The 14139-nt window shown below is 55.9% G+C and overlaps 3 protein-coding genes across 4 annotated transcripts; 1 reads left to right on the top strand and 2 right to left on the bottom strand.

Annotated features, from left to right (window-relative positions):
- Positions 1-57: 57 nt before the first annotated feature.
- On the bottom strand, positions 58-1471 carry LOC139013294 (lymphocyte antigen 6G6e-like). Its single transcript, XM_070419466.1, has 3 exons — positions 1319-1471; positions 622-747; positions 58-488 (listed from the first exon to the last, which is right to left on the bottom strand). Exons 1-3 carry the CDS (start codon positions 1368-1370, stop codon positions 286-288), a joined length of 381 nt encoding a protein of 126 aa, XP_070275567.1. The 5' UTR covers positions 1371-1471; the 3' UTR covers positions 58-285.
- A 4997-nt stretch (positions 1472-6468) lies between these two features.
- Positions 6469-9320, bottom strand: LY6G6C (lymphocyte antigen 6 family member G6C). Its single transcript, XM_070418899.1, has 3 exons — positions 9194-9320; positions 7515-7625; positions 6469-7049 (listed from the first exon to the last, which is right to left on the bottom strand). Exons 1-3 carry the CDS (start codon positions 9243-9245, stop codon positions 6835-6837), a joined length of 378 nt encoding a protein of 125 aa, XP_070275000.1. The 5' UTR covers positions 9246-9320; the 3' UTR covers positions 6469-6834.
- Positions 9321-10321: 1001 nt separating this feature from the next.
- Positions 10322-13842, top strand: MPIG6B (megakaryocyte and platelet inhibitory receptor G6b). 2 transcript variants are annotated; one of them, XM_070418900.1, is made up of 6 exons: positions 10322-10556; positions 10704-11054; positions 11195-11285; positions 11621-11661; positions 11797-11876; positions 12002-13842. In XM_070418900.1, exons 1-6 carry the CDS (start codon positions 10463-10465, stop codon positions 12104-12106), a joined length of 762 nt encoding a protein of 253 aa, XP_070275001.1. In that variant the 5' UTR covers positions 10322-10462; the 3' UTR covers positions 12107-13842. The 2 variants fall into 2 exon arrangements, with proteins under 2 accessions (XP_070275001.1, XP_070275002.1); XM_070418901.1 differs by lacking the exon at positions 11195-11285 and having other exon boundaries at positions 10322-10523; positions 11778-11876.
- Positions 13843-14139: the final 297 nt, after the last annotated feature.

Below are 14139 nucleotides of genomic sequence, written 5' to 3'. Positions count from 1 at the left end.
TGCCAGAGACCTGGGGCTTGGAGAGGGCATCAGCCTCGGTATCTAAAAAAGACAAAAGACACAGAACAGCATTTTTATGAGGCTGGGCTCTGGGCAAGTTGTAGGGGCTGGAGGAGGGCCCACAGGAATCAGGTCTTGGAAGAGCTCTGCAAAGCTGTGGGGCCAGGGAGCTGAGGCCTGTCTGTCAAGCCAGGAACTTGGCCACATCTCAAGTGTCAGGCAGGTGTCTCCAGGGCCGCGGAGATGGTGAGGGCGTCTGGCTTGAGGGCCGCAGCTCTGAGGAGGCTAGAGGAGGAGGTGGCCTCCGCAGGTGAAGCTGGCGGTGAGGAGCAGGGTGGGGACCAGGGGCCTGGGGGCCGCGTTGCACAGGTCCTGGTCGCAGCAGTGGTGCCGCAGCGCGTAGGAGCGTGACCAGTAGGTGGCATGGCCAGGCAGAGGGCACTGGGCCCTGGGGAGGCAGCCTTTCCGCTGGATGACCTCACTCTGCTCTGTGGGAGGAAGGGGCGAGATGAGGCCTGAGGCTGAGGCCGGGTGGTCAGAGGTCGGGCCAGGGGTAGAGGGAGGGCAGGACAGAGCGGGTGGGGAACCATCTGGGGGAGGGCCATTGGACCAGAGTCCTACCTGAGGTGCCGATGCTGATGCCACAAGCTTCATCATCCCCACACTCGGTGGGAACAGGGTAGCAGGGTTTGGCGAAGCTGCAGGTGTAACAGTGGAGCCGCCGCGGGGCAGGGAGAGTGGTGAGACCTGCCGGGTTGGTGGAGATCAGGTGGAGGAGAGACACACAGGCCAGGGGAGAGGCAGAGCCAAGATCCCAGACAGGGGTGCACGGAGTGAGGTGCGGCTCAGTGGGGAGAGGGAAGCGCTGACAGGGAGCAGACAGAAGCAGGAAAGGAGACACAGACCAGGGAGAGGGTACAGGGAAAGAGGAAGACACAGCCGTGAACAGAAGCCAAGAGGATCGGAGATGAACTTAGAGAATGACAGAAGCCTGGGTGGGAGGCGGCAGTGAGGAAGTTTAGCGGTGGTGCCAGGACAGATGAAAACATCGGAATTGGCATTTACCAAGGAGCCCAGCGAAGGAGCAAGAGGTGAGATAGGGACGGGGTACAGAGGCTCGTGCAGATGCCACGGGGAAGACGGTCGATCTCCAGTGCCTTCCGAGGGACCTTGCCAGGCTGGCCTGAGGCCACCCCTGGTAGCTCCTCTTTCTAAACTCCTACAACTCTCCTTGGCATCTCTCAGACCCCCTCCCCAGCCCTCAGGCTTTTCCATGAACCTCGCCCGCTGCCCCAGAGGACCCCCAACCTACCCTTACCCAGCGCCCCACAGAAGAACAGGATGCAGAGGACGGCACTGGAGGTGCCCATGGCTAGGTCCAGGGCCCAGGAGTCCGGGAGACTGTGACTGCACCTGAGCGCCCCAGGTTGGAGAGCAGGAGCATCTGAGACTGGGAGGAACCAGTAAACAAACACACCTAGGGAGCGAGCGGGTGGGAGCGGTGGAACCAGCCCACATTCACCAGCCTGAGCAGCGGGCCTCTGCTTTGCACCCCACACCTCCCTGGCCCTGCAGAAGCCTGCCCTCTGTTCTCTCAGCTGCTCTGAGCTCCGGAGTTGTGTCTGTCACCTTCCCTCCTAGTCCTCTTCCTTACCCGCCCCCCCCCCCCCCCCCGCCACCCCCCTGCTTGTCTCAAGCTGTTTTCTGCTCTCTCAGCTCGTCTCCTTGTCTCAGCTTTCTCTTTTCCCCTTCTCTGCACTAATGCTCTCAGGGTCACCCTCCAAACAGCCTTGGCCCAGATCCATTAAGTGTGGGATCAACAACCTCCCTTCCACCCCAAACACAAAACCCAGATGCTTCAGGGAGGCCCTTCAGATCCCTTCAAGCCCAGCATCCCTACCCCATAATGATCTCTCCCAGCTTTGCTACTGGAGTTACACGTGAGGTCAGAGGGTCTGATGTGTCTCCACTGTGGTAGGTCAGTGAGGGGGGCCATGGAGACTAAGAAGAGGTGCAGGGGGATGGGGTTTGGGGGCGGGGGCAGGGGCAGCGTCTGGAAGACAGGGGTTAGAGAGACCGGAGGGGACAACCAGCTGCAGAACCAGGCAGGACTATCCCAGGAGGACAGGACTGGGTGGGACGGGCGTGGAGGCACAGCTCTGCTCAGAGCAGCAGTATTGGGGCTCTCCTTGCCTCAGGCCCTCTTCACACTCTCAAAAGTTACTGAAGACCCCAAGAGCCTTTTGTAGTGAGTTATAGTAACATTTACTCTATTAGAAATCAAAACAGAACATTTTAAATAGGTTCACTTAAAAATTAGAACAATAAACCTGCCACATGTAAGCCAAACATGTTTTTGTGAACAAAGGTGGCTGGGCTTTCACATCTACTTCCACACTCGGTCTGTTGGGTGCCGCTTTGGGTGTCCAGTGCCAGCTGAGGGAGACTCTGGCCTCCCTTTTCATTGCCTACAAAGCCCAGGGCAAGGGTTGTAAGGCTGGCAGGGCAGGGTGGGCATGGGAGGCACAGACACAGTGAACCCCCTCCTTGTGGGGCTGCCCTGGGTGAGAAGGCAGCCAAGGCCCCTGCCACACAGGCTGGTGGCCCTCTGCCCAGGTCCAGCGCCTCCTCTCTGGGTCAGGTCTGACTGCAGTGCCCCAGGCAAAGCCAGGACACCTATGGTGAGGGCCTCCTGTGCATCCATCGCATTGGCAAACTCCAACTAGCCCTGGGGCGGAGCATGCTGTCTGGGAACTCGAGTCCTGGTTCCCCCTCCCCCCCAGCGCTTTCCTGCTTGCAGACCTTCCAGGGTCAGGCTGGGTCTGAGCTGTCGTAGCTCCTTCTGTGCTCCTGGCACTGAGCCCCTCAGGACGCCCTGTCTGCTGCCCGTGTGTCCACCTGCCCCCTCTTTGCTCTCCAGAATCTCATAGACCCACTCACGCAATGTTATAGTAATAAGTTTAGTTAGTATAAGATAGTATAATCAAATTTCATTTTTTTTATTAGAGTGAATTTTAAACTTTACTTAGAAGAGGAACTTAATTTGTGTGTGTGTGTGTGTGTGAGACCCTGATAAATAACTTGTAAACTCCTAACCAACAACTCCCTGCGTGTGCACCCCTGATAAATACTTTGTAACCCCCTGCGTGTGTATCCTGATAAGCCCAGAAGGCCACCAGAGCACACTGATATGAGACACTAAAGAAGCCCACCAATGGGGTATAAAAGAAGGACTCTCACAGCAGCAGACAGACGTCTGTCTGACCTCCACAGACAAGCCGTTCTCCTCCCCCCTGGAAACTGCCAAACTGCCAAACTGCCATTCCTGCTCTGCCTTGAGCCCAGACTGTTAAGAGGCTTCTCTTTGAGTCAAGAGACCGAGCTCCTTGCCGCGGCCTATTAGACGACCTCCGTGTGTCTCTGTCAGCGAGTGTCTCCGGGTGGCCTGCCAAGGACTGAAACCCATCAGCTCTCTGGTAAATAAACCTGCGTGATTTCTTGCATTGTTTATCCCCTGTGTCTTCTCTCTTCTTAGTTTTTGGTTAAGCTCGGCCATATTAATGAATAGTAAGTACCCTTTGACATCTGTATTGGTATATCCAAATGAGGCGCTCTGGGTCACCTGTGCATATGTTCCTATAGATAATTGGAACACGCACACCGTTAGAAAACCTCAGTCCCTTGAAAGCAGGGACCAAAATATTAAACCAGACTTCAACTTTCCAACATCAGCTAAGGACCAGGGAGGTGTGTGTGTGTTTACGTTTTTGTTCTGAAATGACTTTAGATTGACAGAAAAGCTGTAACAACAGTACAGAGAATGCCTGTGTGCCCTTCCCCGCTTCCTCCGATGTGACATCTCACAACCAGAGCACAGCTGGCCTTGCACACGTAGGGGTCAGAGGTGCCACATCCGCTCAGTCAAAGTCTGTGTATAACTTGTGACTCCCCCAAAACGACCTACAAATGTCCCTTGGTATCTGAGGGGGATTGTTTCCAGAACACCACCCCCACCCCCTTGCAGATACCAAAATCCCCCACGCTCAAGTCCCTTATAGGAAATGGCATTAAAAAATAAAATAAATAAATAAAATGGCATAGAACAATGCATATACACTAGTTGGTCCTGTTTTCAGCCTGCACTTGGTTGGATCTGCAGATGTAAAACCCGGAAAAGGAGGACCAACTGTATATTTATGGGGGGGCGGGGGGTCTTTATATAAATTTAAACCCTTATTGTTCAAGGGCCAACTGTACAAAACCAGAAAGTAACACTGGTGCAGCACTTCTGACTGACCTGCAGGCATTACTTGATTTAGCCAGTTGCTCCAGGGCCCATCCCAGAAGCCCACATTGCCTTTGGCTCTCGTGTCTTTTTTTTTTTTTTTCAAATATATTTTATTAATTTTTTTTACAGAGAGGAAGGAAGAGAGATAGAGAGTTAGAAACATCGATGAGAGAGAAACATCGATCAGCTGCCTCCTGCACATCTCCCACTGGGGATGTGCTTGCAACCCAGGTACATGCCCTTGACCGGAATCGAACCTGGGACCTTTGTCCTCAGGCCGACACTCTATCCACTGAGCCAAACCCGTTTCGGCACTCTGGTGTCTTTTTAACTGCCCCCAATCTGTGACAGTTCTGAGTCTTTGTCTTCCTTGACCTTGAAACTTTTGAAGAGTCCTGGTAAGTTATTTTACTTTTTAAAAATATTTTTATTGATTTTAGAGCGAAAGGGAGAGGGAGCGAGGGAGAGAAACATCAATGTTGAGAATCCTTGATCTGCTGCCTCCTGTACACCCGACACTGGGGATGGAGCCCACAACCCCATCATGTACTCTGACCCAGAATGGAACTGTGACCTCCTGGTTCATAGGTCGATGCCCAACCACTGAGTCATGTCGGCTTTATCTGGTATTTTCACACAATTAGATTGAGCTCATGAGCTCTTGGCAAGAATAGCACAGACATGATGTTGGTCTTTGCAGTGCAGCACACAGGGGGTCACAATGCCAGTGTGATAACTTTGATCACTTGGTTTTAGGGAGGTGTTTTCTGAGGGAGCAGAGAATCCCTTTGTGCCTTTGTGCTCCTTGAAATCCCATCTGCTCTGCCCCCGAAGGCAAGTCCTCCAGCCAGGAGGCTGACACCTCTGCCTCCGTCTCTCTCAGCCTCAGCGGCCATCACCGGCTAGCCTGTGCCACCGCCACCGCACATCATTGCAATGAAATGGAAACAAAGTTGGAGGGACTCACACCGCCCACAGGGCTGCACCGGAGGCCTGTGCAGCAGCGCTGTGGCGAGAACTGTGGCCCCGGCCTGCATCTTGGCTGCAGCACACAGTGCCCTGGCCTGGGTCTTACCAGGACTGTGGAGAGGGTAGTGGGACTAGAAGACCGGAAGGGAGCAAGGGAATGAAGGAGATCTGAGGTGAGAAGACACACACTCCTCTCTGAGCCATTAAAATCTATCAACCAGCCCTCGCTGGTTTGGCTCAGTGGATAGAGCATCAGCCTGCGGACGGAAGGGTCCCAGGTTCGATTCCTGTCAAGGGCACATGCCCGGGTTGCGGGCTTGATCCCCAGTAGGCGGCGTGCAGGAGGCAGCCAATCAATGATTCTCTCTCATTATTTCTACCTATCTCTCCCTCTCTGAAATCAATAAAGATATATATATATATATATTTTAAAAATCTATCGACCACTCTAGAGCTGACTGGAAAATTCCATCTCTCTTTTGTCGATGTTAGGGCTGAAGGAGTAATAGGCCTAGTTTCAGGGTTATGATGATGCACTCCTTATCCGACCCAACCACGGAGGACAATGGAGAAGCTGCCCTAAGTTACCCCTGAACCTTGTTGCTAGGGAGAACCTTCCTTAGCAACAAGGATCACCCAGGGGAGCAGGCGCTGGGCTGAGTGGGGCTCACAGAATCAATGAACCCGTTTGTCTGGGTTGTTCTCCTTTCCCCTGTTTGCAGCTTGGCTCCCAATAGGACTCTCGAACTGAGAGAGGAAATAGATGGAAGCCTGTGATAGGAGGTTCACTCGGTGCCCCACTTAGTAACCGGGCCAGGTGAGGCCTCTGACTAACCTTGGGACTGACACCTGCAAAGAGGGTCCTGGGTCCCATCCCCATGCGATTTTCCTACCCTTTTTGGGGAGCCCTCAAGCCGGGCTGCACCTCCTTCTTGGCAGTCCTTCAGAGGTGTGACCTACGTTTGAGATAAGGATTGTCTCCAAACACTGGGACCTGTGTGCCACCCCCATACTGGAAGGGAGGGTGGATGCCGGAAAAACCTGTTTCTCCATTTGCCCCAGCCCCGCTGCCAGGGAAACTCCCTGAAGGGTCTGGGGAAGGGTGGGGGCTGAGAGGGTTATTTCTGAGACGTGTGTGTGTGTGTGTGTGTGTGTGTGTGTGTGTGTGTGTGTGTGTCTGACAACAGGTCTCCTGACAATAAATGCACGACTTATCAGACACAGGCATTTATTACTCAAAATGGAAAGAGGTGAGCAGGGCAAGGTCCTCAGGTCTTCTCTCGAGCCATCATGGGAGACAGGCCCGGATCCCAAGTCCTCCCTAAGCAGGGCCCAAAGGGGAGCCCTTCTGGGGCCGTGGGAGGTCTGGAGGGAAACGGGAAGGGACTCAGCAGAGCCAAGAGGAGGGTGTGGGTAGAATGACGGATAGGGCGACCACTGTCTAATCAAAGAAATGTGAAGGTCTAGAGAAATGTTTTTCCGAGCAAAGGGAACTAGGGGGAGACCACTGTGGGAAGCCAGGGGATCCGGAGACACAGGGAGAGAGGCTCAGGCTGAGGCAGGGGGAGGAGTGAGTGTCAGTGCAGCAGCCAGAGGCCAACGCCGGCCAAGGAGGCGAGGAGGACCAGGCCCAGGGCTGGGGCGGGCCGAGGGGCCGGGCTGTTGCAGTTGTCCTTCTCGCAGCAGGTGGTGTTATAGGTCAGGCCCAGCTTGTGGTTGGTTTGGTTCAAGGCCTCACGACAGGGCTCCTCAGGTGTGCCACAGCGAAGGTTGGAGAAAACCCACATCTTGCCTGGGGGTAGGAGTGGGCAGTGGTGTCAGCTGGGATGGGCACCTGGGATGCTTGTGTCCACTTCCCACCCCATGCACTCACTCAGCCTCCTTTCCTCCCAATTCTGCCCCACCTTCCCCTTCTTTCTCTCTTCTCAGCCTCATCTTCCTGCTGACTTCCAGACCCCGCCCTTCACCCAGTCCCGGACCTGTCACTGGCCGGCTGGGCTGCCTTGGACCTGTTACTGCCGCTCTCTGAGGCTGTCTCCTCAGTATAATAACAGCCACATCATAGGGTTGTCATGAACATGAATTGAAACAATCCATGTAGAGACACAGAATGGGGCCTGGTATGTGATAATTTTGGGCCAATAGTTCTCACTGCTGTCATTCTCTGTTCCAGCTCAGCCTTAGCCCCAGTTGGGCCTCAGCCTCAGCCATAGAGTCTCCCACCGGCCCTGGTCCCCGGTAAAGAAGGGCAGATTACCGAGGTACACATTTGTTGTCAGGCATTTCTGTCCTTGTTCCAGACGGCAGGACGTCCGGTCCACACAGCCCAGAACAGGGACCTTGTAGCAGGAGTGACAGCGAATGTCAGCTGGGAAGACACAAATCAGGCTGAGGTGATGGGGTGTCTGACTCACCTGGGGCTGAGCCGGGGGCGGGGGGGGGGGGGTAGGGGGTAAGGGTGGAGAAGAACCAGTGCAGTAGGTATTCTGACCGGTTTGGTCTGAGAGGGACAGAGCAGGTGAGTGATAGAGAAAAAGTGGAAGTGGGGGAGGGTGGAGTTGTTGCTCTGTGAACAGCCCACACCCTAACTACCTTTCTCCACTCCACTGCACTCCACCTGGGGATGAGTCAGGAGGGCAATGCTACCAACAACAACACCACGGGGCTGGGCTAGATGCAAAGTGAGAATTCCATGGGACAGAGGTGGTGGGGAAGAAGATGAAAGAATTCAAAGGAGGTCACAGGTAGAGACTTGAAATAGGAAGAACTATTCAAAATAAAAATCATGGCCCTCGCCAGCTTAGCTCAGTGGATAGGGCGTCGGCCTTCGGACCTAAGGGTCCCGGGTTCCATTCCAGTCAAGGTATATGCCTGGGTTGTGGGCTCAGTCCCTAGGAGGAGGCATGCAGGAGGCAGCTGATCAATGATTCTCCCTCATCATTAATGTTTCTATCTCTCTTCCTCTCCCTTCCTCTCTGAAATCAATAAAAATACATTTAAAAAATAAAAATAAAAATCATGGAGGATACAGCACATGCAGAAAAGGCTTGGAGCTTGAAGTTAGCAAGAAGGCCATGTGCGGCCAGCTTTAGCAATTTACTCTTCACCTCCTGTGCCCACCGAGCACGTGGGAAGAGGCCCCGACCTGAACGAATCCTCTCCCCCAGGAGCTCTCCGCAGAAAGGAATACTATCCGGGGGACCGATCAGACTCCGCCTGGGAGCAGAAGGTGGCAGCCCAGAGTTTCTGCCTCAGCTAATTCAAGGTTTGGGCATGTAAGGTTTGGTGAAGGAGGGATTTGGTCCAAGGGTGAACAAGTCTGTGACTGCCCCTCACCCTGGGGGTGAACAAACCTGGCATTCCCTCCCTAGAAGGCTGGGGAAATCTCCCTGGTGCCCTAGAAGGTTCTCAGAAGTCACTGGCACCTTCCAGAAAGCTTGTGTCCCTGGGGGTACGTGCCCCCGAGAGGAGCAGGAGGCATCTAGGAAAGGCTGCTGCTCGAGGGACTAAGCATGAAGTCCCTGATGGAGCAGATGACAGGTGGGGTGCAAAGAAGCCCCAGGCGGGGTGCCTAGGCTCTGGGAGGACGCCCTGCTGAGCGCAGCGGAGAGAGGAGAAAGCAGGTAAGCTGCATCTTGGTGGGTTTTCCACTGGAGTGGGGCTGGCATGGGAACTGGTATTAGGGTGCCCAAGAAGGGGGCACCTTGGACTGGGGAAAGGGGACCTGGAACCCTGGCTTGATAGAAGAGTGGGTCTTGGAGGTGGGAACATGAGTTCTTAAGAATGGAGCCAGGATCCTGTCACAGGGAGACCTGGTTCTGGAAGCACAGAACTCAGCCATTTGGGGCCAGGGGTGCTTGGGGTCCTGAGGAGTGGGTAATGTGGGGTGGTGGGTGGGGCAGGGTGAACCAGGTCCTTGCGGCCCCAGGTGCTTACCTGAGACCCAGCACAGCAAAGAAGACAAGGCGAGCAGCAGAAGGCCTTTCATGGTGAGGGTTCTGAGAATGGTAGCAACTGCAGCAGCTGACAGAGCAGATTTTGGGGGACCCAGTTCTGGGAGTTGGGTGGCCTGTTCGCATTTATACTCCCAACAGTCCCTCCCTTCCCTGCCTCTGGTGGCCCCTCCTCCCCATTATGGTGGGGAGGGACTAACAGGACTGAGTGGGGGAGGGGAGAGAGGTGAGGGAGGTGGGGCAGGATTGGGTGGAATGTAGGTGAGCCATTTTGGTTCTTGGTTTCAGAGGAAGGTGCTCCTCCCGGCGCCCCGTCCTCTGTTCTCCCGAGGCATCACCGAAGGCCCCTGCAATGTTCCGGCCCCACCCCCAGCAGCTGCTGGTTGGTTCCTGGGAAATAGACAATGAGTGTGGCCCAAGACGACTGCCAATTTTGGGTCCCTGGGGCCACTGGTAGAACATGTGGGCAGAGATTTTGGATGGAAAGAGCCAAATTAATCTCAATTCAGCTCCTATTTGGTCTTGCCAGCCACTGCTCAGCCACAGGATTAAGGAGTTGGGTTTGTGGTGTCACCAAGGGTGTCTGTGATGTCACAGCAGCAGAGGCCTGGGCTGGGCTGGGAGGGCCTCAGGTGCACTGTCCAGCGAAGGCCGGTGAAGTCCTGGATGCCGAGCGGGTGCACCCACTCCAGGGCCATCCAATCAAACCTGTCGGTCTGGGCGGTGCGTGGCTGAGGGGCTGCATGGGCACAGAGGCAGGAGGCAGGGGCCCTTTCCGTAAGAACAGACAGTGAGACAGTGGAAAGTACTTCGTGTTCCCGTGAGTCAGCCCTGTCCTGGGCGTTTGAGGAGTACGCATTTAGTTCTCACAATCCTGTACAACGCAGGTGCTTTTGTAGATGAGCCAACAGGCCCAGAGAGGTTAGGCGATGCCCACAGCACGCAGCCAGCAGTGGTGAAGGCAGGTTTTGAACCCGGCCGGGATGCAGAATTCGTGATGCTCCGACCTGCTCGGCTGCAGGAGTGAGAGCCTGGGAAATGCTTGCGCCAACGACCGAGCGCGCACAGCCAGGGAGCATTGTTTGAGGGCGGTGAGCTTGCCTGAGTGCTCCCAGAGGGATCCGGCAGCTGGGGGCCCGCCCCCTCTTATCAGAGCCCCCAGACCCGCCGACCCCCGCCCCCCCCCCCCCCCCATTTCCCTCCGGTCTCCTCCGCTGATTCACTCGCCTCCTTTCCCCACCACATCCCAGCCATGGCCCTGGTTCTGCAGCTACTGCTGCTGCTGCTGTGGAGGGCTCAGGGGGACCCCGGGGGCAAGCTGTCCCTGGGGAATCAGCACGAGCGAGGCAAGTCTGAGGCCCGGGGCGGGGGCGACTGCGGAGCGGGATGTGCGTGGGAAGACCCAGGACGGTGGGAGAGGGGAGGTAGGGGAGGGGGGGGAGTCTCCTCGCCTGTGGACTTGTCCTAACCACCCCCGCCTCTGCCTCCCCTAGTTTCCTTGGACGGCCGTCCCGGGGACCGGGTGAATCTCTCCTGCGCAGGGGTCTCCCAGCCCATCCGCTGGGTCTGGGCGCCTAGCTTCCCGGCCTGCAAGGGCCTGCCCAAAGGACGCCGCCGGATCCTGTGGGCGTCTTCGAGCGGGACCCCCACCGTGTCTCCTGCCCAGCCCTTTGCCGGCCGCCTACGAGTCCTGGACCACCCTGGTATCCGGCGGCTAGAGCTGCTTCTGAGCGCAGGGGACTCGGGCACCTTCATCTGCAGGGGCCGCCACGAGGACGAGAGCCACACGGTGCTCCACGTGCTGGGGGACGCGGCCGACTGCAGGGGGTCCGGGCCCAGCCTGGGTAGGTCGAAGCCCCCGCGCGCAGGGGGACTTCAAGCGGACACCTCCCGACGGGGAGAGGAGCCTTGGTTGGGATTCCTGAGAGGGAGAGCTAGCTGTGTGCCCTCGAACCGCTGCCCACGCCCTTCCCCGCTCCCCCAGGGTCCGTGTATCCGCAGCTCCTGATCCTCTTGCTGGGCGCCGGGCTGGTGCTGGGACTAGGAGCGTTGGGTGCGGTCTGGTGGCAGCGCAGGTGAGCTCGAGGGGCGCGGCCAGAGGCGGGAGGGTTTCCGAAGACAAAAGCCAGATCTGGAGCCTTGGGGTGTGGTTCGGTTTGGAGAACCGGGTGAGGCCACCGGCTGGTGGGTGGAGCCCTGGCTGGGGAAGCTCCGCTGAGGCCGGATCCGAGCCGGGGGCGGGGGGGGGGGGGCGGGGGGGGCGGACCGCCCGTGGGGTGGAGCCTGCGTCCTCCTGCCGACCGAACCTGCAAGTCGCAGGGTGGTGGTGGGCGCGGCCCGGAGCCGCCGAGAACCAGAGAGACAACACTGGTGGCTCTTAAAGACGATGATTGTTCCCCATCCCTGACAGGCGCTCGCCCCCACGCCCGCCGCGGCCACTCCCCAGACCTGGTGAGCCGAACCCCACCCCTTTTCCTTGTCCTACCCGCACATCCCGACCCCGCAATTCCCGAGTCTGAGCCCTTGCAGGGAGCAGACAAGTTGGTCACCTTCTCTCAATCCTTCAGCTCTGTCCCCCTCACATAGTCCCACGAGTGAAAGCCGAGCCCCAGAGACCAGCAAAGGCCGAGGAGCCCAAGACTGCGGGGGACCTGGACCAGGAGTCGGTGAGGGCTTGGGGATGGGAGGGGCCCCGGCCAGGATCCCTGAGAAAATTGGACCGAGAGAGACAGAGGCCTGGATTGCTAAGGAATCAGACTTCCGAGACACTGCCCTCCTCCCCACCTTGCAGAGCCTGCTCTACGCAGACCTGGATCGTGTGGCCCTCAGCCAGCCCTGCCGGCTGCCCCCGGTGGTCCCTGCTGACTCCTCCACCATCTATGCGGTTGTCGTCTGAAGGAAAGCCCTTACTCCAACTTCACAAGCTGGGGGCTCCAGCTCTCCAGAACTACCCTCTCCCTCTTCGACTCTCCCCGGGAAATGAAGGCACCATAGGATAGAAATGAGCACTAGACTGGGAGTCAAGAGACCTGGCTTCCAGGCTGTCTCTGCCACTGATCTTGCTCCTTCAGCTACCCCGCCTCCTATACCCTCCATGTCTCCTCTACCACTGGTGCCCTCTCTAAAGCTCACCGAGACCTGTTTCCCATCTCAGCCCTCCAAGAGAGTCGCTCCATCTCTTCCCTCCCTTCCAGTCAAGCTCCTTGAACCAAGGGTTACACCTGTCTCCTCCATGTTCTTCTCCTGCACGCTGCTCCCATGAGGCTGCCGGTGAGGTCCTAATGGCCACGCCCCGCAGACGTCCTTTAGCACTCATCTGGCTTGGCTTTTGATTACTCCCTTCTTTAAGCTGTTTTTCTTTCTTTTTTTTTTTTTTAAAACTATATTTTATTGATTTTTTTACAGAGAGGAAGGGAGAGGGAGAGAGAACTAGAAACATCGATCAGCTGCCTCCTGCACACTCCCTACTGGGGATGTGCTTGCAACCAAGGTACATGCCCCTGACCGGAATCGAACCTCGGACCCTTCAGTTCACAGGCCGATGCTCTATCCACTGAGCCAAACCGGTTAGGGCAAAGCTGTTTTTCATTAATGCTGATGTCTTCCTTCTGGACTCCTCTTCCTTTCTCCCTACCGCCACGGTATTCCCCACCATTCTAGGTCTGTCCCTTTATCTTCCTCTTCTGGGAAGTTGTCCACAGTGGTCTCAGCCCTCACCTTGGCAAATGACACCCAGAACTCTCCAGCTCAGATGTCAGCTGAGGGATTTCCAAACTGTCCCTCAGACATCCCTGTCTATCTGGCCTTACACATTGTCATACAGCACGTCCAAAACTCATCGTCATCTCCAAACCTCTCACTCAATCCTCCTCTGTATTCCCTCTTGATCAACCCTCTTGCCCAGGCCAGAAACTGAGTCATGCAGCATCCTTCCTGTCACACAATGAACCAAGTCCTTCTGTTCTATTTTAACATCACTGTCAAATCCACACCCTTCTTCATGCCCAGCATTGCCACCTGAATGTATGCTCCTCATTTCCTGCATTACCCAGAAACCCACCTCATCCTTTTTCCCTTGCCCTCCTCCCTGAAGGCAGGTAGATCCTTCCCAAATACTAACTTACTTCTGACAGCCTGTATTTCATATCTGTAGTATTTCCTTCCTTCAGCGTCAGCCCTGGGCCCAGGGGCCTTGGCTTTGGGTACACAGAACTGCAGCACTCTGTCTACTCGCTAGGCTTATGTCTGTCACATCACATACACACACCAGCCTTGGAGAAATCGCCCACAGGCCCCAAGTGCGGTATGCCTTTGTCCGGTGCAAAGATGCCTTCTTCATGGATTACACTTTTCCTTCCTCTCCACTACCTGCCTGGCTAGTTCTTACTCATCCTCAGGACTCAGTTCAAGTGCAGCCTTCCGGAAGCTGTTCCCGATCCATTGCCACCCTGCATACATTTTGATGCCCTGGGAGTCCCCTTGTTTCTTTCATAGCAACAGCCTCGTGTGACTTGTTCCATCACAACCTGTCTTTCTGTTTGAAAACAATGTTCAAGAATTGTGAGTTCCCTGATATCAGGAGATGGCCCTTTTCATAGCACTGCTAAGCCTCAGTAAATGAGTGAACAAAAATGAGTATTTCTGCAAGTGTTATTTCTTCCTATCAACAACGATGGGTGGGTTAGTAATCTACTGATCTCTGAGTCATCTGAGCTTTAGATAAATTCAGCAAGTAATCCACCCATGCTCTCTCTCCTCTGCCCTGTACATGCTTGCGCCCGAGCACCTATGACGCAGGGCTGGGCAATGAGTCAGCGAGTGCCTGATGAGGGTTTGAGGAATGAAAGAGGCCTCCTTCCCTCGCTATCCCCAACCTCAGGTTTCAGCCCTGCCCCTGTCCCTCTGCCCCAGTAAAACAGCAGCCACAGC

The sequence above is a fragment of the Myotis yumanensis genome, unplaced genomic scaffold (assembly GCF_028538775.1).
Source record: "Myotis yumanensis isolate MYYU_CA2020_CCGP unplaced genomic scaffold, mMyoYum1.0.hap1 SCAF_6, whole genome shotgun sequence".
Taxonomy (NCBI): Eukaryota; Metazoa; Chordata; class Mammalia; order Chiroptera; family Vespertilionidae; genus Myotis; species Myotis yumanensis.
This window is presented reverse-complemented; position numbering and strand designations above follow the sequence as displayed.

What these genes read in the sequence shown, in the direction of transcription:
- LOC139013294 (XM_070419466.1), bottom strand. Translation starts at nt 1,370, where the DNA reads ATGGGCACCTCCAGTGCCGTCCTCTGCATCCTGTTCTTCTGTGGGGCG. An exon ending in GTTCTTCTGTGGGGCGCTGG is followed by an intron (nt 748 to 1,318) that starts GTAAGGGTAGGT and finishes CCAACCCGGCAG; the next exon opens with GTCTCACCACTCTCCCTGCC. An exon ending in CATCAGCATCGGCACCTCAG is followed by an intron (nt 489 to 621) that starts GTAGGACTCTGG and finishes TTCCTCCCACAG; the next exon opens with AGCAGAGTGAGGTCATCCAG.
- LY6G6C (XM_070418899.1), bottom strand. Translation starts at nt 9,245, where the DNA reads ATGAAAGGCCTTCTGCTGCTCGCCTTGTCTTCTTTGCTGTGCTGGGTC. An exon ending in TTTGCTGTGCTGGGTCTCAG is followed by an intron (nt 7,626 to 9,193) that starts GTAAGCACCTGG and finishes GTGTCTTCCCAG; the next exon opens with CTGACATTCGCTGTCACTCC. An exon ending in GACAACAAATGTGTACCTCG is followed by an intron (nt 7,050 to 7,514) that starts GTAATCTGCCCT and finishes TCCTACCCCCAG; the next exon opens with GCAAGATGTGGGTTTTCTCC.
- MPIG6B (XM_070418900.1), top strand. Translation starts at nt 10,463, where the DNA reads ATGGCCCTGGTTCTGCAGCTACTGCTGCTGCTGCTGTGGAGGGCTCAG. An exon ending in GCGGCCACTCCCCAGACCTG is followed by an intron (nt 11,662 to 11,796) that starts GTGAGCCGAACC and finishes CCCCTCACATAG; the next exon opens with TCCCACGAGTGAAAGCCGAG. An exon ending in GGGACCTGGACCAGGAGTCG is followed by an intron (nt 11,877 to 12,001) that starts GTGAGGGCTTGG and finishes CCCACCTTGCAG; the next exon opens with AGCCTGCTCTACGCAGACCT.